This window comes from Sciurus vulgaris, assembly GCF_902686455.1.
Source record: "Sciurus vulgaris genome assembly, chromosome: 2".
Lineage (NCBI taxonomy): Eukaryota > Metazoa > Chordata > Mammalia > Rodentia > Sciuridae > Sciurus > Sciurus vulgaris.
The window spans coordinates 170206335-170229998 of NC_136462.1; the positions used below are offsets into that span (position 1 = coordinate 170206335).

Below are 23664 nucleotides of genomic sequence, written 5' to 3' on the forward strand. Positions count from 1 at the left end.
TGTTAACAAAGTGTGGCAGATGGTGGAGTGGCTCAGACTACCAAGCACACTTCCCTACTCCTTAGGACTGGCATTTGACTTTAACTTTTACTATTTTTATTTTTCCTGTCTGGCTATTTTCTGCACAAAAGAATTTCAGTTGTGACTAGACATGGCCATAACTTTCTGGCTAAGCTGAGCTCCTGAGCAGACATTGAGGTCACAAAAAAAAAAAAAAAAGTGGCCAGAGGAAGAAAACACAGGGTTCCTGGGCCAGGGCTTTTGGCATTCCTAGGGCCCAGTCCCTGCCTCCTGGGAGACAAGAAAATGCAGTAATAAAATACCAGAAAGGAAGTTGCAAGTGAACCAATGAACAATGGACCAATTGAGGCTATCTTGATAAAAGTTTTTTTTTTTTTTTTTCATTTGTAGACAATCTTTAATACTTCATAGACGTCTACAAACATAAGAAACACAAAGTTAAGAGGACTTTAAAATGTGCTCACAGACAACAATGCCATTCTTCTGTGACCTTCCACAGAGGCCAGAAAGTCAATAGGTGGAATTTAAATGGGATCCTAATCAATAAAATACTACAGCAGCTTTTGGCAGTGTCCTGGGTGTAGTCAATTAAGGCAAGGAAAGAATTAACTACGTCATATAGTTTTCATCTGTCTTTGTCTTTTGGGAAGAAAAATCTATCTATTTGAGTTGACTTTGTTCATTCATTTTAGTTCTTTCATTTCCTCTCTTGCTATGCAGGTAATCTATATAAACATATTTAAATGGGTGCCTCCTTGAATGTGAGGCAGATCTTTAAACCAATCAATACTTCTTTCAGATGAGTAGTTTTTAAACTGAGCATCCTGCATCTCATGGGGTTTTGGCAAAGTGGCTGCAGACAATGGGTGGTTGTGGGGGAGATAGGTAGGGCTGTCATTGCCAGTGGAATTCCAGACACTTCTCTACTCAAGTCAAACAGTGCTTTTAAAGGTTTCCCCTATGTATTGGCCTCTCTTGAAAGATGTTATTAGAAGAAATGGACACCAATAAAAGGATGCTAAATCAAGGATAAGTTTGAGAACCACTGCTATTGATGATAATTGCTAACTTTCAAATATAACACATTTCTTGACTAAGCAAGTCCTGACAGAGGCTCCCCAAGGGAACCTAGTAGCTGCAATGGAACAAAATGGGCCTGGGTCACAATATTACCAACTTCCTTAGCTCTTTTTCTATGATCTGAGACTTTGGGTCAAATGGCTAAGTCCATTGTAGACAGGAACTCCCATGAACTGAAGTCAATGACCAGGGCTTCACAAATGATAACTACTAAGATAATTATCTGACAACATGGAAGAAATGAGTTGTGGTCACAGTTCTTTTCCAATTTTGTTTTTCTCTTGAAACTCAGCAAATCTTCCATTACTCATACTTCTCTTTCAACTCTGTTAAGACTGTCATTTATCCAAGTTTGGGGTCTTCCAAAAATTGACTATGAGAGTCAATAGCAGAGAAGAGAAGTGAGGAGGTCATTGAGCAGCTTGCATTTGTGGGGAAATCAAGCTCAATACCACTGGGGAATTCTGAGAGAAAGCAGAGGCTATGCATCACAACTGTCACATGAGGGATAAGGAACTACTCTTGGAGTCATGAAGTCCCAGGGAATTGCATGATGGCTGTGGTGAGACTGGGAGAAAACTGGAGAGTTGGAGGATGCTGGTGTCTGGGTTGAAATGCTGGGCTCCCAGGGGTGTAGGAAAACTAATGTAATGTTGGTGTCACCCCATTTTATAGAGGAAGAACCTTTAGCTCAAACAAGGAAAGTCACTTGCCTGAGGTTTAATGGCATAAATATGTTGCTGTAGCAAATTTTTGTTTAATTTTGTCATGTTTGATCTTTCAAGGATGCACAATAGAGATTGTTATATTTTTTTTGTTGTTTTTTTACTTCTACTTAGAAAAAGAGACATGGTGCTGGGAAAATATGATTTAAAAAAGTCTACTTGGAAAATTAAGTTATATCAAAGTAAGAGTTAAGTGTCAATCGATGCATTTTAACTCTAATTCTATCTTAATAAAATACATGAAAGAAAAACAAAGTCAGAAAGGAACATTGTGGCACAGATGTGACATGGAATGTTTTTTCAAGTTTCATCATTAAATAATTCTAACTTTTTCTTAATGGTGAGCTAAGTCAAATAAGCCTGTTGAGTGGGGGACAGCCATATTTTGGAATGCCTTTGTCCAAAGACCCACCTGCATTTCCAGACTCATAAATGTTCAAAATAATTTGGTGTAAATAAATACCAATGATGACTTTTTACTAGTTCAGGTGAACTATCTCTGTTCAGTGGGCAGTCTTCTTTCTACAAACCTCATGCTTAATTTGTCAAGCAGTCTTCACAGGGAATCATAATATTCCCTTCACAGGGAATATTATGGGTGGGGCTGATCAAAAAGTCAATGGCATCCTAAGGTCATGTAAAGACACATGATTAGATCTGAATTTCTGATTCAGTTTTAGTGGAATCTACTGTTTTTATATGTCCTGTGACCATTCCTCCCACATCCCATTTGAATTTTGGGTAACTGTCTCTCTTCTACTTTCAGTCCACCAAGTCTTTAACACCTTGACTTTTTGCTTACATCTACCAGTAAACTCTCTTTATGTGCTTCAGATCGAGTTAAGTATCTGTCCTTTTTCAAATGAAGGAGTCCTGTCTAACACTATAGATTACAAGATTTTCAAGTCTAGAACTCTGTTTCACTCTGCCAACTTCTTAGGGTTGGTAATGATACTACAATATAGTTCAACCATATCATTATTTTTTAAATAAAACAATATCGAAAATACAATAGCTATTTCTTCTGATATCTTCATTATTAGCTTAGGTATATCTGAAGGAAAAACACTTGCTATATATGAACTTCTGTTTTGCTTAAGACTAAATTGCTTTGCTGTTAAGAATTTGAGTTAATTTCAAAGATCAAACTATTCACTTGATGAGTTCTGATAAATACTAAATGGGATTAGATAGTTGCCTATTATGATTTAGTTGAAATAAAGTGAGGAATCTTTTAGATAGTTCTTCTGATAAAAATTTAAGAGAAAAAATGGACGATGAAAAGGGGAGGAGACGTGGAGCTGAAACCTCTGCTAATATTTTAATCTGCTGTATTAATTTGGTTATTTAACAAATACTAATGCACACCTGTTCTCCAAAGAACAAAAGCATGAACAATTTAAATGGTTTTCTTTTGGTTTGATGATTGGTTTAAGAAAAACTTAGTTTTCATTTATGGATATGTCACTTGAATTTTTTTTTTTTTCTTTTATTGGTACCAAGGATTGGACCCAGGAGCACTTAATCACTGAGTCACATCCCCAACAGTTTTTATAATTTATTTAGAGACAAGGTCTCACTGAATTGCTTAGGACCTGGCTAAATTGCTGAAGTTGGCTTTGAACTTACCATTCTCCTGCCTCAGCCTCCCAATCTGCTGGGATTACAGGTGTATGCCATGGTGCCCAGCTATTAGTTGAATCTTGAAGTTTGGATTCTGTTGCTGAAGTATCATCAATTTGGTTATCTTATTTACCATGCTAAATTAACTCACTCTCTTTTTTCTGAAGAATTGAAGTGATTAAAGAGACTACTCTGTTCAGGAGACTGAGTCTTCACACTATTCATGAACCTTTTGGTTTGGAATAAGTAGGGATTTTTGTGCATTTCTATGTCAAATAGATTCAGGTCAAGGCTAAAAACAACTTGACAAAGAAGAAATATTTGCTAACTTGGGGGGCACTGCATTTCTCACTGTGTGATTTTATGTTGTAAAAATAAAGCAATAAAACAGACACTCTTGAGAACAGTATCTTCTGAGACAAGATTCAAACTCTTTCTTTGTGCAACCCAAATATGAGAATATTTGGCTCAGAATGCACAGAAGCACTTGGATTATTTACAATCAATGTACAGATCTCCCAAAACAGAAGTCTCAGCATGGAAACATTGCCAACATGCTAACTAGAGCAGGCCCATCCTCTTTTCTGGATTTTCATTTCATACTTTGATGTGTTGCACATTTGGTCTACTATCCAATAATCACCTCTGACATTTAGGCTGTTGGTCAAATTAAAATTTTTTTCATTTTAGGCTATATTTTATTTGAAAGTGATAGAAAATGAATATTAAAACTAAACACTAACATATATCAGCTTTGTGTGTTGTTTAAGACCTGCTTTAAAATATGTTTCTTGACATCAGAGTATATATATGCATGTGTATGTATTTACATACATATATGTATATTATACTACATATATTATGTATTTTATACTTCCCATTTTCTAACAGACAGACAATATGAAGTGTCTTTCTCAGAAAAATAAGATTAAGTTTATGGATCAGCACTAAGATCAAAACTAATTTAATGTTTGCTTCCCCGCTTATTCCCTTATATGCTTATTGACCAAAAGGTATTAAGTACTTGGCTGAAAATTTTAAACTCTGGTTTCTGGAAGAACATGTTGATATCAGATCTTAGGTAAGTCACCTGACTTCAAAGCCTTAGTTTGCCTCATTGCGAAGTGTTACTGTGTGTTTAATAGTCTCAAAATAAATGAAAGTTATTTCCTTGAAGATCCATAGCACTCATTATATAAGAGTCAAACAAAAGTTCATTTGCTTGTACTTTCTTGAAGCTTACTTATAAGGGAGACACAAAAAGGAGGTCCCCAAAACATCCTAAAGTCGTACATCAAATGTTATAAATGGAAAAATCAAATTAAAAATTGATTTTCATCTTCATACTTCAAACTCTACTTATTAAAGAATTGCAGTCTAACCCAGCAACTTCTTATTCCTCTAAATAAATTCCTAAATTGTTATCTTTTTGACTATAAAATAACAGTTAACAAAACAATCTTTTCTAGTCTTCTTTGTTCACATAAAAACAGCAAAAGTTGAAAATAAAATCATGTGGTATGAAATAGCTTAAATTCAACATAATTTTCTTACTTATGGTTTTGGGTTAAGAAAGAAATGCTGTGATTGAAAAATAAAATTTATTCTGGGTAGTTAATGGGAAACTTAGAAAACAACTGCCTTGGCTCAGTATTCACATAGAGTTGCCTGTCCTCAGATCTTTTCAGACAGCTTGTAAATGTTGAAGCTTCTGTTTTAAATTTTGTTGGTGCTTAATAATGTGTGTTCAAGAAATGTTTGTTGAATGAATGATAGAATGCTATTCTCTATTCCTAGGGAATTTCTAGTTCATCCTTCATGAAATGAGCCCAGCCTGAATATTATCTCTTCCATGATCGTCCCTTCCAGGAAGATGTCTCTCCATCTTCCTTTTTGCTTCACTTCCTCTCATAGCCCTGTCACTAAGTATGCTCCCTGGCCCAGCAGCCTCAGCATCACCCAATATCTTGTTAGAAACACAGGATCCAGAATCTGCATTTCAACAAGGTCACAGGTGATTTGTGTGCACATTAGAACTTGAGAGGTGATAGTTATTTATATTCATATCTTATTGTTTTACAAAGAGTGCAAGCCTACAGTGGCACTGGCTTTGCCTTTGCATCACTCATAGTCCACTGCCTCTTGCCCATCACTAATGATTTCCTGAATCCCAAATTCATGAAAGATCAATGAACAGAGGTTTGCTTGTAAGCTTGAGTCTTCAGGACCAGACCACCAGAGATCATGTGCTTCCTCCTATACTAATGTGCCCTGCTTTTAATAATGACAGTCATAATTTATGCCACTTAAGAAATGATTATTGGATGTCGAACTAAACATTAGCATACATCTTCTCACTTTATCCTTACAATAAGCGGTTATCACAAGTACATGTCTTAGAGCTGAAGTAACCTTACTAAGATCTTTTGTAAATTGACTGGTTGATACCTGGAGAGGTAAATTTCTTTCACATGAACTATAGGGGGGAAAGGATGACAGATCTAGCCAGCTGGACTTGCTGAATTGTCTCTGTAGGTCCCCAGGGTGGTTGGCACTCTAGCCACATCCCAGGGGTTAACTCCAAAGCCCCTGTCCTTCCCTTGTTCCACTTTCAGTGGAGATGACACAAAGAAAGTTCTTCTGTTTAGGGACCTCCAGGAGATATTCTCAAGTCAGAAGTTGGGGCACAAATACTTTCTGTCAATTACTAGATCACACCTAAGAGTCTACATTAAGAATTGCATCATGACCAGGTCTATCTTCTGGGTGCTGGGGAAATGAAAGACCCAGTCATAATCGATCAAAATACCTGAAGAATTAAAACCAGCACACTACATTTCAACACCTCAAGGAAAGAGTTAACATTTATCCATCCCATCACGTGGGCCACACACTCTCCTTTCTAAATACTTTTTGGCAGATATAACTTAATTCAAAACCACAAACCAATCAAGAACTCTTATCCTCTCAATTTTGAAGATGAAGTAAGTAAGACACAGAGAAGTTAAGTACCAAGACCAGGAGACCAGTGAGGGGGATCCCAACTTTGAAACTCTGAGGGGTACCACCGTTCTTTGTTGCTTCTCTATATTATGATTAAGGGTTATAGAGGGCGTTCACATCAGTATCATATTGAGTCATGAATAAATTTGTTTAAAAAAATGCACCTGAATTTTGTGTACCTGTTTTGATTGTGAAACTCATACCTCATGTGCTTATAAAATGGCACCAAATAATCATTCAAATATGTTGGGAGATGCTGTGTTAATTTCCATTAGAGTTAACACTGGTTCTTCGAGAACCATGGGATTCTAGAATAACCAGTCACAGTTTTTCCCTTTGTACCTTCTACTTCGTCTGAGTTATCAAAGAATGATACATGGAGGTATCACATAGCAGCTGAAGCATGGACCATCAACAGTGTGGTGTGAAGGGAGGCCAAAGGGCACAGTCCATGCTTAGGAGGCCTCATTGATTTAAAAAATGATTTTTGTTTTCTTGGTGTCAAGGGCTAATCCTTTTTAGAAGTCATGCTGGATTTGTTATAATATTATGTCAGTTATTTCTGAAGAAGTTCAGATTTCATAAGGGCAAGGCCAAGCTATACATGCAAAAGCTTCTCCAGCAAGTTGCTCCCTGCTTAATGATGAGGAGAAATAACAGGGGTACTAGGGAAAGGGACAGGTGTGGAGGGGCAGGCCTGGCACTGTCAAGCCACACTGTTGGGTCAGTTGCTTCTTTTGACTGCCCTCACCTCAATGGCCACAATGGAAATGAAGACAAAACAGAGCAAAATGTTCAACGAAGAACACAAACAACAATGAAAAATGTTACCTAGAAATTCCCTTTTAATAACATGCAGAGAAAATATTTTGTTTTATACTAAGCATATTTATTTTATATTCAGAGGACCAATTGCAGAATAAGTACAATGAGTCAAATAACTTTTTAATCTATTTTTATGACTACCATTCTTATTTGGGATTGTTAAGCTTGGTGGAGCTATTTCTGTTACTTTATAAATTGCCCACAGATTACCATGCAATTTATTCCTTTTCAATAACTGGAACTTTGCTGTCCCCCCTTGTAGAATAGGAAAATTTTTTTTTGGCAATTTGCAATAACATGTTATAACACATTGATTTTCTAAGTGAAGAGACTTCATTATAGATGAGATTTAGTCTTCATGGTGGAGAAACAACCAAAGATCTTGTTTGGGGACAATGCTGCCATATATAATTCAAAACTTCCAGCAATTAGTTCTTTGTGATCATATCTTGGCAACTGATTTCTCCTGACTTAAAAATGCAAATTTATAAATAAATCCTATACAACTAGAGCTGTCTTATTTATAGCAATGTTTTGGACTAATGATTTTTCTACCAATACTAAATTTTTTAATAAAAGATTTCAGAATATTTTCCAAAGTGGGTGGAAAAATTTGTCAAATCATATAAATTGCAATGAAAGAGTTTAGTAGACTGCATAGCCTTTTTGGTTTTGGAGATTTTCAAAAATGTCTGTAGGCTACTTCACAGAACTTTGTAGAAAGAGACCATAAAGTACAGCCTTTATGTTAGTGAATTTCCTGTATGAGAAAAATTCATTCAGTCACTGAGTAAATCTGAAGCCAAACAAATGATGAGAGATTTTAAAAATATATATTACATGCATACATAAAGCTAACAACAAAATAAATCACACACCAAAGTTAAAAAATAAAAATCTACTTTGGGCTAAACAACCAGTGATTTTAGAAAGACAAGTAGGTATACAAATAGGGCAATCGATCTAAACAGTCTTTGAAGTCTTTGATGTCCCTAACTGCCAGAGTACCACCCTTTCACAATGGGGAATGGGAGCGTCCCTGTGGTGTGGAACCAAGCATACTGACCTTTCTTGGCAAGGCTGTTATTGGGTTCATACTTCTCAATCAGTACTTGTACTTGCTCTTGTTTCAGAGGTGGGTAAAGTATTTCATTTAGCCGGGGATCTCGCTGCTTCAGGTTGATAAAATCCATCATCTGATCAACAGTAAGGTACGGTTTGCTTTTGGCACCACTAAAAGCAATTAAAACCAGCAATTACAATATATTCCGCATTAAGTCTTATTCATGAATTTACTTACAGAGAAGCAAAACCATTCCATACCTGAAAAGTGCACTCCATATAAATTCCTAGCTTGCCCTGAAAACATGGCATAGCTCCACCATAATTTCTGTATCCCTATTGTCTGCTATCAATTGTCTTTCGTAATCAACACCACTAAATCCCAATATACCTGCAAATTGTCAAATGCCTAAAAAAATCCACATTAGGAAAACTCTGCATAGTATGTGTACAAAGCACTTTAAATTCAACAGAAGTATGGATTTTTAAATTTATAATACTAAAACTATGATTTAGTCATCAAACTCTTAAATCCCACTTAATCATTTAAAGTTGAATTTTTTACTCATTCATTACTTTAAATAAACAACCTGCTTACATATGTTTTTCATTTCATTAAAGTTAAGATTTCTTAAGTGTCTATAACTCATCTAATAATGTGACTCCAATTGCCCATTACAATTTTATTGACAACCCAATGACAAGCTCAGTGCTGTAAATATTGGAGATATTCAACAAATATTTGATGGCAATAAACAACTCGAAGCAAACACATCCAGTGTGTAATGTCATTCTCAGCAGGACTGCTTGCCTATCTTTCTCCTTATTTTGTTTACCAATTTTGAATTGTTTTTCTGTCTTTATGTGGATCTCAGTATATCAGGAAGGGTAAATTGCTACTTTCCCACATATACCTTGATGTTTTGGTTTATTTGCTTTTTCCTTGCATTTTTCAGTTTCTTTTAAAAAGTGATAGGCATATGTTTGTAATTTGTAACGTAAAAAGCAAGTAATTTTCCAGTTGGGAAGGTTCTTGGTAATTCAAAATTCTCCTTTCACTATTGTGGTTCACAGAGATCAAATAAGTGATTTTCAGTCACAGATCTTTCTAGTATGTAAGTCTATCTCCAACTTAGCCAAGATACCTCCCTGTTCTATCTTCAAACCACACAGAGCCACCTGAGATACTAAACTAACAGGAGTAATAGTAAATCTCTACTCATTAAAAGCAGTGACCCCACCACAGGACCAAGAATGTGTGGTCATGCCCAATGGATTGCTCAAGAGCACTGCTTTTAGACTTGGTGTAAAGTTTTCTTCCATTAAAATCCCACTCCTGACACCCTGAATATCAGTGCAAACTGGAAAAAATGTGGATTAAAGTGTGTCCTCTTACAATTCCGAAAAGATGTTATCAATTTCAGGGCGAGGGCAAAGATTGTTCAGGAAAACTCTGTACACATCTGGAGTGAAGTCCTCTTGAGGTATGGAATCATTCTGGGAAATAAAACGACAGAGTCAGCATATGGTCCTCTATCCTGCTTCTTCTTTTTGTCTTACCCTTCCCTTCCTCCCTCCCTCCCTCCTTTCTTGTCTCCCTCTTTCTCTTTTCCTTTCTTCTAGGAGGTCTGGTAAATATCCAGAGCACATCAAGGAGACCAAATGAAGAGTTCACTTGGACTCTGATGTGGGGTGTCAAAATTCTAACTTTCCGTTGCTTTTTCAGAGTTTAAGATTTTTCTTCTGCTAAAGGGATGTTAAAGCAATTCCCTAAGTATATTTTCTAAGATAAGTTAGACCTAAGAAAGACAAATTGTTTAGCAGCATTTTTATTTTTTTTTAGTTTTCTTCTTCCTTGTCTTCTCCTTCCTTTTCTCCTTCCTCTTCTTCTTCTCTTCCCCTTCCCCTCCTCTTCCTCTTCCTCCTCCTCCTTCTCCTCCTCCTCTTCTTCTTTCTTTTGGCTTGAATATATTTCTTTAAAAAATTTTGTTAAACTATACATGACCAATTTTACCATGTAATCATTTTTAAGTGTGCAAAACAGTAGCATGAAGTATATGCACATTGTTATGATGTTTATTAGGTGTTTGAATGAACATTTTTTTAAAGTGATGACCCTATTAGACAAAGACATTGTCAAATGAAAACATAAATTCAAGCAGTGTGTCTTTTTTTTTTTTTTCCAAACAATATTCCTTCTGGTTTAAATAATCTAATAAGTTATAAAACAGTTTTCCTAAGTAGGACAACACCAGTCATTATTTTTCACTGATTGCTCCTGCCCTATTGTCAGGGAAGTAAGTCACTGATATAAAAGGCTACCTCTGTGGCTTCTGTTTTCTGTTTGTTTGGGCTTCCATGGAAACCGGAAGCATGTATTCAAGCCTTTGTTAACAGGAAGGACATTTTTCATGCAGTTTCCCTATTTCAGGTATATGTTTACATGATTATTTTTATTTTCAGGCTCTTAGACTCTTAAACCAAAGAAAACACCCTTCCTCTTACCATGTTCATGTTTTGAAATTTACTTTAATAGAAATTTTTGAAAATCTTGTCTGAATTATGGTCTGAAATTGTACACTGCTTGCTAACATAAGAAAACTTAGCTTACCACTGGATATAGTATTAGCCCCATATTTTTGGAGTGAACAAATGAAGTAATATTTTCTTTTCTAAAATCCATTTACAGAGGGAAAAACATTTATGTTGCAAAATAGAATTTTTGAGAAAACCAAACAACACATCAGTCATTTTACATGGAGGTATGCTTTTTAACATTAGGCTTAGCTACTTAGATTCAAACTTTGAAATCATGAACACAAGTCCTAGAACAATGGGAAATAAATTCTCATGGATTGTTGGGTGTTTTGCCATTCATAAAATGGGGACAAAGACAACCTGGAAGCAGGTCCCCAAAATTTCATTTGATTCATAAAAAATGAAAAAAAAAATCCCATTGACTAGAGGATGCCACCCTCTCTGATTTAGACACACATGTGTCTTTACATAGCTTTGTTGATTTACAGAAATGGTCTGGACATATCTACACTACTCTTGAGTTGTTAGACAATGGGAAAAGAAAGGTCTAAAATCAATTGGGGAAAAAAACCAAAAATAAAAAAAACAATGGTCCTGCTAGCCAACTCAAGGGCATATAACTTGATTGGATTTTTTAAACCCAAGTGCATTTTTGCATTTTCCCTTCTAAATAGAGTCCACTTAACTGTCTTCTTCTCTTATGGACCCCCTTTTCTCTTCCTTCTTGGCTTGGTTGGAAGGCTCTTTCTCTGGAAAGGCTTGCTCCTTTTTGACTGACTTTGGTCTGGTTTTTCTTTTCCCGTCACACTTGCTTCTCTTATTTTTCAACACTTAGTTAACTGTGCCATGCTCTCAGCCATACCATTCTCTCTTCCCTGCCAACCTACTCAAATACACAAGCTAGGGCTCATGTGATATTTGCAAATCACTCTAATTTTGGCATGTAACACATAGTAGGTGCACATTAAACACTAAACAAGTGGACATAATTTATGAGAATGGTGTCAACAGTGAGGGCTTGTGTATGATATTTCTTGTGGAGCATCAGATTTAATGAGTTATTTATGTAAGAGTCCATATGCAAAAATTTCATAGAACAAGATACTGTCCTGAAATCTAACCATTGTTTATTTACCAGCTGTGAATTAGGATTTTCCATTAAATGGACAAATTAATGAGATAATATGCATAAATGCAATATTATTTTCATTGCCTATTGAATATTAGTGAATGAAAAAAGATAAAATTTCAATGCAGCTGATTTTCTTTATTTCACTTTTGCTAAATTGATCAGGATTAAAAGTACATTAATTTATTGAAGTAGACTCCAATGAATAGTGTCCACATGTAGATTTTTTTTCTTGACAATCCAGTGGATTCCTTTCAAGTAAATTCAGAAATTCAACCTATTTTCAATATTTTAGTTTTAAAGCTATAAATCAAAAGTTGAATGAGCCAGAGTTCATGAAATAATTACAAATAAATTACTTTTAATGTACTGGGTACTTAATGTGATTTTTAAAATGGAATTTTGATATTACTGAGTTTCAGAATCATGACTCAAAAATAATTAAGTTTCTTATTTATATTTAGGAAGAAATGCAATGAATTACAGTCATACAGAGAGGTTATTTTTATAAACTTTATTTATAGTATGACTTAGTAAGATATATGGTAGTCTTTAAATCAAAAAGCATTTCTCTTTGTAATATTTCTGTGTCCATCAACTGTAGTAAACTTTCTCCCCCCTAAATCTGGACCTGCGGATGTTCTACCAATGAGCTACATTCTCAACCCTTTTTAAATTTTATTTTGAGACAGGGTTTCACTAAGTTGTCCAGGCTGGTCTTGACTTGCTATTCTTCTACCCCAGACTCCTGAGTTGCTGGGATTTACAGGCAAACACCAATATATCTGGCAAACTTTGCAACCTAAAACAAATATACAGGATTATTCATTATGTTCTTCATTAAAATGCACCCACATAGGCCAATGTTATAGCAAGTCTACAATACAATTCCAAATGTCACTGAGCTCTTTTCAAGTTAATAAGTTTAAAACCAAGGGAATTTGGTACAAATAAATTATTTTCAGTTCCCAGTTTGTGGGTAAAGTGGTCATTTTCTGAATATGGGAAGGTTTTCAGACATCTCTCTGGAAAATGTGTTTAGATTATGAATAGAAGGATAGTTATTACTTTGTCTCTCTTTTTAGGTGCAGTACTACTTTTTAACAAATAGGGTGACATGAGTCTAGCAACTGTAATCTCCAAAGGACTACCCTCTAAAGGAATGTGTTATTCCAATGGATCATGTCAGTCAGGATACAAGTTCAAGTGCATTAATTATCCCTAACAATGTGCACAAAGATAATGTTTAAAAAATCTCGACAGGATATCCACTGTGTTTCTGGGTAATGTGTCTATTTACAGAACACAATTAAATCTAGTCTGAATGATGGCTGGCTATGAAATAGGTTCCAATTATGCCAAACTATCTTACCCTTTTATATAATCCTTTTATCGTGTGGAACATTTGAAAGACCCCTTGTTAATGTATCCAGAATCTTTTTGCTAATTAGTGAACATTTCCTACATCCAATGTTGTGTAGATATGAAATTGCTGCAAGGATTTAAAAATATAGCTTTGATGTGCAATAGGCAGTTCACAGAAACATTTATTTGCTGGCTTTGAAACCATCTTTGGTTTAGATTTTTTAAAAAGGCATTCTGATTGTACAAGTTCTCCGAGTAAATTATACTTTACTATGAATAATGATCTTTCAAAACTACTATGGAGGCTGATTATATTTTTAAAATAACGTCACTTTGTTTTCAGAAAATTGTCATTACATTTAATTTACTAAAGATAATTTTTTTCCAATTTAAACATAACTCCTGCTATTTGAATCTCATTTACCTTCTAAAGTGTCTCTAGTTGATATTGGTCAAAAAGTTTGAACCCATAATAGACATATTGGATTGCAAAGACTCAATTTATGTTTATTGACTGAATTGTCAGAATTCAATTGTTTAGAAAATTGCAATTTACAGAGAATTGATTGATGGGTTTGATTTTCTATTCAGTTTCATTTTCTGTTCTTTCTTTCCCTTAGTTAGACGTATAATACTAAGTTAAAATTTTTGATCCTTGTATTTCACAAGGCATTATTTGGTAAAGGTAAAATCAGAAAGGATTGCTAAGGCTAAACATTCTTTGCATCTTTTACACTTTCTCTTTGGTTTTGAATGAGTGGTCTTTTCTCTGTTGCTCAAATCCAGTAAATTCTTCCCAGCCTTAGCACACACTGCTTTATTTTCTAAAATGAACTTCCCTTATTCTCATTCCCAGCATTCCATTCTCCATTCTCTCTCTCTCTCTCTCTCTCTCTCTCTCTCTCTCTCTCTTTCTCTCTCTCTCTCTCTGTCTCTTTCATAGCACTTCTCTCAATTTACACATGCATTTGTCAATGTATTTATTCCCCAGATGACTCTACAGTCCTCAAAACCCTAAACTTCACTTTTGTTCACCACTATATTCTTGGTGCCTGCGGACACACAGTAAGATCTCTAGAAATATTTGTTGGGTCAATGAGAGGACCATCATTGCTATGTCTTTCCTACCCTAAAGCATCTAAAGAAGAGGAACGATAAGCAAATTCAACATTTAACTTTGCTTATTAAAGCAAAAGTAACTTTGTTTTGTGGAGCCTTTGCACAGCTCTGCCCAGTTCAGGCAGCATCATTAGCCTTTCCACCTGTAGAGGAGTAGCGATGATGGACAGTTTATCCTGTAACCTACCAATGTTGTAAATAAACTTCACTTAAAAAAATTTTTTTCATGATAAAAATTGACTAATGAATTTAATAAACAGCACTTAGTGCTTTTTCATAATTCAATCAAAAGTTTAAGAGTGGCTTCATGATTTCATTTAGTGCCTGCTAGTGTTTCAAGAGGCTTAGAGTTTCTGTAAAGCCACTGTTGTCCTTAAATAAGTGCTTACTGTTGCTTAGATACTAGTATAAAAATAATTTGGAATAGAAAGGAGAGCTCTGAATATAGTATGAGAGTTTTTGCAGTAAACTGCTCACCTAGAAACAATGCTAACCCATTATTTGAGATTAACTTATGTAGAAATTAATTAAAATGAAAGCATATGACTTTAGTTGGTTAACATACATGCAGCGGTGTATATGTATCAGGCATTTAATGAAAGCAAGTTTCATCCTTGTCATCTAGCCTACTTTACCAACCATGAGCAAAGTGAGTTATTTGCAAACTTTTGCTCCTGCATCACTCTTAATAAAAACTTTTTGGGCACAGCCTTGCAGAATACTAATATTTACTCACCAACATGTACTACCATAATTGTATAGGCAACTTATACATTTTAAAATGAGGGATTTAAAAAGGATAAGATGAAAATAGTATTTCAAATATATTCCTAAACATAATGGTTTCACACTATCATTAGCTAATATTTAAGAGACATCGAGAAAGGGTTTAAAGATAAGTTTGAATTCACAAATTGTCTTCTTGATAATGCTGACCGGTTTTTTGGTTATTTACTTATTAATTTTTTGTATTACATGATGAGATCAGCACACATACACACACATATATCCATTATATCCAAAGTTTGGTGGTGGTACTGAGAATTAAACCCAGGGACACTCTAACACTGAACTATATCTCCAGCCCTTTTTATTTTTTATTTTGAGACAGAGTCTTGCTAAGTTGCTCAGGATGGCCTCGAACTTGCATTCCTCCTGCCTCAGCCTTCTGGGATAATAGGCATGCCCAGCATACATTATTGATACATTATTGATTTTTTTATCTACTAAGTGCAAGCTCTAACTTTTTTTCCTTTTTCCTTTCTTTTCTTCCCCTTCCTTCTCCTTCTTCTTTTCCTCCACCTCCTCCACTTCCTCCTCCTTTTCCACCATGGGGAATTGAATCCAGGACCCCAGGGAAAGCATTCTACCACTGAACTACATCTCCAGACCTATAGAGGTCATCTATATTGAAAAATCGGGGTTATGGGAATTAAAGAATATAATAATGGTCTTATGCACTGCAAATATAAATAAGTTACAGGTTTTAAACTTTATAAAAATGTGTTCAAGAAACATTGGGGCAATATGTATTTAGTATAAATCATTAAGAGCTATTTCTTTGTGCTACATTCATGAAGTAAAATGCTCACCCTTGAAGACGGAAGACTACAAGCCTCTAATGCAGTTTCAACTCGCTTCCGGTCTGCTGAAAACAAGCGATATATGCTGTGGAGTAAAAAAGATACAAATGAGAGATGTTTAAATGTCACTGGAATCACAGTACTTACAGATGATGCCAACTGGAAATATCCTATTGAATCAAACCTATTCATTATTCGCCTTTACAGAATGAAAAGATGGCCATTCTTCCATACTTCATCTGTGTTCAGAAAGACCTTTGTGTGTGCTTTTAAAAAATTAGTGTCTAACACAAAAGCAATATTCTGAGACAATGCTGATGATTCAATTAAATACTAGTGCATCAAATGACATCTTATATTAAATACTAAAATAAACAAACTTAACAAACTTGTTACCTCATCGCTACCCATGGTCCTAAGTGAGTATGTTGTTTTATTGATACTTCAAGTTTTTTCAGGAACAGAATCTCACTGATCGCTTATAAGTCAAGGGAAAGACTTTTGACTAGTATGTTCTAAAGATGTATTTTCTTACATCACTAATTTAGTTTAAAAAAAGAATATAAGTGCTGGACAATTTAATATAAGAATTTGGATTATGAGTTCTATTGAAACTTTAGAAAATCTTCTGTCTGGAGTTCCCAATCCCACAGGGTACATGGCACAGGTGAATTCTCAGTTCCCCTAGACTGGTTTTATATTTAGTTTTTTACCTTCTCCTGCCATGGTTTTGTGATTTAAGTTCCTTGCCCAGCTTCTGTTGGCAGCTGAGTTTGAAAGTCCTGCTCTCAGATAGAGCCACCTTAGTAGAGAGAGGCTCCAAGGTCACCCAATTTGTGCTCCCAAAATAGACTGAATATCAGATGTTTCTTTGGGTTTAGCAATGAAGTTCCCTTCCGCTACCTCCCCCCATCCCACTTTGGTGTGTTTTAATAAGGGATGCCAGAGGAAAGGGGAACCCCAGGGAAATGCTATGGAGAAATCAGCTGTTCTGATATGAGGCATACATGCAAGAGGACAGGGTTATCACTCATTGCTGAGCTCCCGCTTAGGCTGATGGAGAAATAAAGCAGAGCTATGGAGCAGATTCAAATTTTGAGAAAAAGAAAATGAACAATGGAAACACTCAGGAGACTTACTTTTTAAGAGGAATGCGCCCTTCTGGAGTGACTTGCAGCTTAAGTTTAGTATAGCTGTTGACAAAACAGAAAAATAAGTCTTCAATTAAAAAAAAACAAACAAACTTTTTATTGAGAAAAAAACACACAAAGAAAAGAGCCTGTGCCAAGTGCAGTTTGTTGAATTTCACAAAACACCAAGTCTCCAAATCAGTACCCACATGGAGAAACAGAACGCTGTTCCTTTGGTAGGTCCTAAAATCCCCTTTCACCTTTCATACCTCCTTCCAAAAGGAACTGTTCAAAAATGAACTGTGATCCTGCTATTAAATGACAAAGATCATTGTTGACTGTTTTGCACTTTAACAAAATGGAATCATATTCTTTTGTGTCTGGTTTCTTTCACTTCAGTGTTGTATTTTTGAGATCCATTCACCTTTTGCTTATAGTTGTAGATTAATCATTCTCATTATTATTATGAATTCCACTTATATGAATATGATATCTGTGTTTATCTCTCCAACTGCTTATGGACACAAAGGTAGAAAGAGCAACAGAACTCTTGACCATTGCTGATGGGTGTGTAAATGGTTTAGGAAACCGTACCCATCTACATCTAGGTATATATGCAACAGAAATGTTTATGTTTGCTAAAAGACATGTTCTAGAATGTTCAAAACAGCTACATAAGGAGACACCCATACTGGAAAAGACATTTGTAGCAGATAATGATTATTCAGCCAGATAAAACATGCTGTTTCAGGTACAGCATCTTAATTCATATGCCCCCTTCCATTAACACTGCCTGGAAGAACAGCTGTTCTAGAATGTTTGTTGGATGAAAGACAGGACAATGACAGGAGCAAAAGAAAGGGGCAGAAAGGAAGGGAGGAAGTAGAGCCATGTTGAAAGGCTGCTTAAGGTAAAAAACTCAGGAGGGGAGGTGATCCCATGGAAAATCACTTATACAAGACCTGTGGGGTGCTGACTAAAGGTAAAAGGAAATCACAGAACAAAAAGAAAATGCGCCTGGAGTCAGAAGCCTGGAATGGTGGGTATGTCTTGCATAACACGAGGGAAGAGAGAAAGCTCTTCAGTAAAACCCAGGATCACCTCTTAATGGTTCTGTTTGTGGTTAGCATTTAGAAGTTTCCCAACCTCATGAATGGCCACAGAGGAACACAACCAGTCTTCTGCACTGTCCTGAAATATGTCATTACTCTCCTTGGTCAGATAATTTTTTAGAAAAGCTGTTGCAATTCCAGACTGATGTGCTAATCTGCTTCACTTTTCTCTCCCTCTCCTTTTCCTTCTGCCCTTTCCTCTACTTCTTTTTCTCTTCCTCTCTTCTCACTAATACTTCCTGTGATTGTCTACAAGAGCCATCAGTTTATTGATTTAAGTAGGCAGGACGGTTATTGTAGCAGCCATCAGAGGGCCATGGCTCTAGAGAAACAAGGAACATATGCTGTTCGTTCTCTTCCTCAGATTAATAACAGAGGACACAGGCAGATGCAGAGCAGAGGGCTCTCTGAAATTAATAATTTCTAGTTCTGAGCACAGCTGCCAGGACTTGGAAGTATCTCCTTATTATGTGTCAAAGGCATTGACATTCAGGCAAGCTCAGCCCAGGCATAACATGGATGCATAGCTTGGAGGAAAGGGTGATCTTTCTTGGAAGTCTTCCAATTCTGAACAGTGGAGGTATCAGTTCTCTAACAAATCCCAAAGGGAAATTTTTGTTTGTCAGTGTGAGAAGCCAGTGCAGCATAAACAAAAGACTCACAAAGGAGAAAGGAAACTGACTCAGAAGAAGCAACACCCTTAGCAATAAAATTAGAGTGACTTACGCTTTTTCCAGAAATGCATCCCTGGACATGTTTTGGGCCAACAGGTTTGTTGCCAGACTGAAAACCTCATTTGTCCATTCCTGAAAAATGTAAATCACACTTGCATTAGCTTAAACACTACACAGTTATAAGACATCATTTTAGCTCAGCTTCCAGGAAGACACATTAATTAAATTTGTATGCCAAAGTATACAGTCCCCCACCTCCCGCCCCCACCAGACCTTTTTTGCTTCTGGTAAAACAAAAATAAAATAAAACAAAATAAATGGCACAATTAAATTCAAATCCTTGAGTGACTATCCTAAGAAAATGTTCTTAACACATAAACAAAGATTTTTTCCTGCTTCTTAAAATGCCCATTGATAGAAAATGCTGCCTTCAATAAGTGAATGCTTTTGACTATTTTCCTTGAATTTTAAACAGATAAAGAGTAATAGAAAACCTTAAAATCTAATAAATATATTTTCAACAAAACTTCAAATATAATATTTCTACTTGACTGCCATGCTTAAGCAGTTATGCTAGGGATATTTAAATTTTGACTACAGTTCCCTATATTAGTTACAGTTACAAGGTCAAATAATATACAGTGTCCTCTCTCCTTCCAATTCTGTTAATCCCTCACTACCTTCCTAAACTTAATCCCTACCTCACACCACTCACTAGTGATCTCACTTGCCTTCCAAGAAAATGGAAAAGAGCAAGTCTACAAAAACAATGCTGAAGATCCATTCTTAGTGATATTTTGGAATATATAATAGATATTCTGGACCAATTATTTTTTTCTCTAAATGAAAAGGGTGTATGAGCTAAGTGATCTATTATGATAGTGAACTTAAATTCCTTCTCAATGAAATAATATCCTGATGTCCCATGATATTAATATTGTAATCCATCTCACTTTTCAGATCTATTAATATTTGCTTTGTATATTTAGGTACTCCAATTTGGGGGCATATATATCAATTTGAAATGTTATATTTTTTTGATGAACTGATCCCTTTAACATAATATAATATTGATATGCTTTGTTGCTTTTTAAAACTTTTCTCTTAATGTCTATATTGTCTGATATACCTATGGTCACTCTTATTCTTTTTTTTATTTTTTAAATTATTTTTTAATTTTTACAGACTGCGTTTTGATTCACTGTGCACAAATGGGGTACATCTTTTCATTTCTATGGTTAAAACAACTCTAAGATTTCATCTTGTTCTCTTTTGGTCAATATTTGCTTGGAATACCTTTTTATATCCCTTCATTCCCAGTTTATGTGTGTCCATAAGACTCAAGTGTGTCTCTTGGAGGCAGCATATTGTTGGATCTTGGTTTTGTAAATATATTCAGCTAATTCGTGTCTTGATTACAGAACTTAATCCTCTCACATTTGATTATTGGTAAGTGAGAATATGTGCTGGCATTTTGTCAAACATTTTTATTGTTTTATAATTCTTTTGCTCCTTCCAATTTTGCAGTCTTTTTTTGTGTTTGTTATGAAATAATGTTTTTCATTCAATAGGTTTGCCACCTAGCTTTGTTATTTCTACTGTTGATTTGCTGGTCTTTTTGTGCAGTATCTTTTTTTGTAAATCATAGATATTTGTTTTTTGACTCGACTTAAAGCACTGATAACATGTTTTTGTGAAATGTGGTAATGTTGTTGACAGAACTCTAAGAACAGGGACCTAGAGTGATGGGAAAGAGAAGAGAGATTTCTTGGCAGAGAAAACCATCTGGGAAAAGAAACAGAATTGAACAGAATTGAAAGGGAAAGGAAATAGTCTAATAAAATCAGAAAAGAGAGAAGGACTTGCAACAAGTAGAGTTAAGGGAAGAGTATGAAGAGCATTTAATGTCTGTTCAGGTGCTTAGAGATAATAAAGCAAAATATGTGATCCCACCAGTGGTCTGGTTTTTGTTGTTTTTGTTGTTGTTGTTGTTATCATTTGTTTGTTTGTTTGCTTTTTTCCTTCAGGATGGGAGGTAAGGAAAGACAGTACTGTGCATTAGGGAGATTATCTGACAGCCATGTTGAGGATGCATTCAAGGCTGAGAAATAAAGAGGAAGAACTCCAGAAGCTGCAATAGTCCAGGTAAGAAATGTTGAGGCCTTGAACTCAACAACTGTTGCCAGAGGATTTAAAAAACACAACACCAGGATAGCTATGAGAGGAAAATAAAATTATCAACATAAAACTTGATGTATACACAGAGAACAATCAGAATATTTTTTTAACAGCTCAGAAATCAATTTCCCTTAAATTAGATAATTTTAAATATGAGTAATAACTACTGGTATGGTTTTAAAAATATGTTAATATTTTTTGGGCTAAGGCTTAAACTTCAGATGTTTCCAGCTCCATGGCACCATTAGGTATTGGTAAAAGTATTTATAATTGAAGGCAATGTACAGATTTGTATGTTTACGGGGATCAATTACCACATCAGAAATAGAAACAGTGAAATAATTTTTAAAAGTTGGGGATATTTAACTTAGTCTGAGCCCTTAGGTTAAAAATTAAGGTCTTCCATGTATCTGGTCAATTAGAAGCACAATATGAACCACATAAGCAACTGAGATTTTCTAGCAGCCCTATTTTAAAAATGAAAACAAACAGGCAAATGAAATAATTTAATTAAGATATTTTACCATAGTGTGGTTCTGTCTCAAAATAAAAAAACAAAAGGCTTGAGGATGTGGGTCAGTGGTTAACTGTCCCCAGGTTCAATCACTGATGTATATATTACAAGTTGCACAACTCTGACCTAAAAATCTAAAATCCAAAACTTTTTAAACAACTCCATGCCACAACAAGTGTAAAAATCACCTGACCTCATGTTCTAGGTTGCAGTCAAGATACAGGTGCACTAAGAATATCAAGTGAAATGACCCTCAGACTGTATGTATGAGAAGCATATGAAACGAACAAATTTCATGTTTATACATGGATTCCATCCCCAAGATTTCTTCTTAGGTATATGAAACTATCCCTGAATTGACAGAATTAGAAGCACTTTCTTGTCCCACAAATTTTGAACAAATGATTCTTAACCTGTATTAATCATGTAGTCAAATACAAAAATGATTCCTGAGATACTTTACATTGTTTTCATATGTAAAGCCTTTGAAATGAGGTGTGGATTTTACACTTTACATTATGCAATCTCCATTTACACTGACACCAATTCCAACACTCAAAAGTCACAGTGGCTGTGGATGCCACATTGATCAGAAAGCCGGGTCTTTGAGGTCCTTAGATCTTTCTGTGGGTCCTTAATAAACCCAGCCAAGAACATCATCTCACCATCTTCACTGCACAGCCACAGTTAGCTCATTCAAAGTAAAGCATGATTTATTTTCATAACATTCTTAGAATGTGACCATCTGAACTCCCATATATCCTGGAGTCCAATGGTTTCCTTCAAGTGCTACACAAGACCCAGATTGAATCACAGATTCACAGATTATCGCAGTGGCCAAAGAAACTTTAGAAGCAACTCAAACTCTTGACTGGGTGCTGATCTCAGGCTAAATGGCACTTAGCTAAAATAGCATGTGTCTTAGTTCAGGTTCCCCAGAAACAAAACCTGAGATAAGGATTTATGCAGACTGTTTATTATAGTGTTTCCTGCCAACATTCATGGAAGAGGGAGCAGGATAGGGAACAGAAGAGGCAGAAGGGAGAGATGCCAAGCAGTATCACAGAGGGCAATATTGGTTCAATCTCTCCATTTGTAGACCACACCTCAACGTTGAGTTTTCGGATCAGGGAGAAGGTAGCTGGAGGGTGGAAATCCCTGTGCCTGTTCATTTTAGTTAGGAACTGCTGGAAGGGGATGATAAACTTCCAGGTACTTTCTTTCTATTCTTCTCTCTAGCAAACAAAGTGGAGGAGCCAATAGACACAGGTATGAGCTACTTGGAATGAAAACCCACTGAGGTGTTGTGTGAGAAAATGATAAAGGAACTGGAGGAAATGTGGGCAGAGCACTGCTAGAGTGTATTGCATCATAATAATTTGTGTTTCGGGACTCTTGGGTACCAAAAGAAGCCACTTTGTGCAAGTAGGTGACATGTATCCAAGACTGGGAAAATTGGTTCACATATGTTCTAGGGAAGTTTTTCTCAAATTTTCATGTGCACATTAATCACTAGAGATCTAGTTAAAATACAGATACTAATTTGGTGGGTCCCCAGAGGAGACATATATTCTGCTTTTCTTAGAAGGTCTCAGGTGAGATCAATGCTGGACCCTGACATGAGTAGCAATATTCTAGTGTGAACTGGCAGCATTAACTAAAAATGTGTTAGAAATGTGGGAATTGAGGTTCCATACCACATTTGCTGACTCAAAATCTGCACTTCCTTCAGGAACTCTTCTATTTTTTATGCATAGTAAAGTTTGAGCATTGTGCTGGGCCACGGACAACATTTTAAGCAGCAAGGTAGCCCAGGATCTGATTTAGGGAGCATTGTTCCAGTCTTTGTTTAAGCCCTTCTCAAGCAAATAAAGAAATTATTTTGGCTATTAGTTTTTGCATAACCAAATAGATCTTTCAGCTGTATTAAGAACAACATGGCTAAAGAGATATGGCCAGAGCAGCTTAAAGCAACCTTGGCTC

General features: G+C 35.7%; 1 protein-coding gene and 1 long non-coding RNA gene across 4 annotated transcripts in view; one reads left to right on the top strand and one right to left on the bottom strand.

Moving 5' to 3' along the window:
* The window catches only part of LOC306655128, a 554397-nt gene that overhangs the window by 278700 nt on the left and 252033 nt on the right, over positions 1 to 23664 (top strand). The window lies entirely within an intron of this gene.
* The window catches only part of PLCB1 (phospholipase C beta 1), a 722251-nt gene that overhangs the window by 215924 nt on the left and 482663 nt on the right, over positions 1 to 23664 (bottom strand). For all 3 annotated transcript variants that reach the window (XM_079129398.1, XM_079129397.1, XM_079129399.1), the window contains exons 5-9: positions 19042 to 19121; positions 17213 to 17266; positions 16083 to 16158; positions 9736 to 9836; positions 8344 to 8510 (exon numbers count right to left, since the gene is read on the bottom strand). In XM_079129398.1, coding sequence (XP_078985524.1) covers positions 8344 to 8510; positions 9736 to 9836; positions 16083 to 16158; positions 17213 to 17266; positions 19042 to 19121 — 478 coding nt within the window. The remainder of the gene's footprint in view (positions 1 to 8343; positions 8511 to 9735; positions 9837 to 16082; positions 16159 to 17212; positions 17267 to 19041; positions 19122 to 23664) is intronic.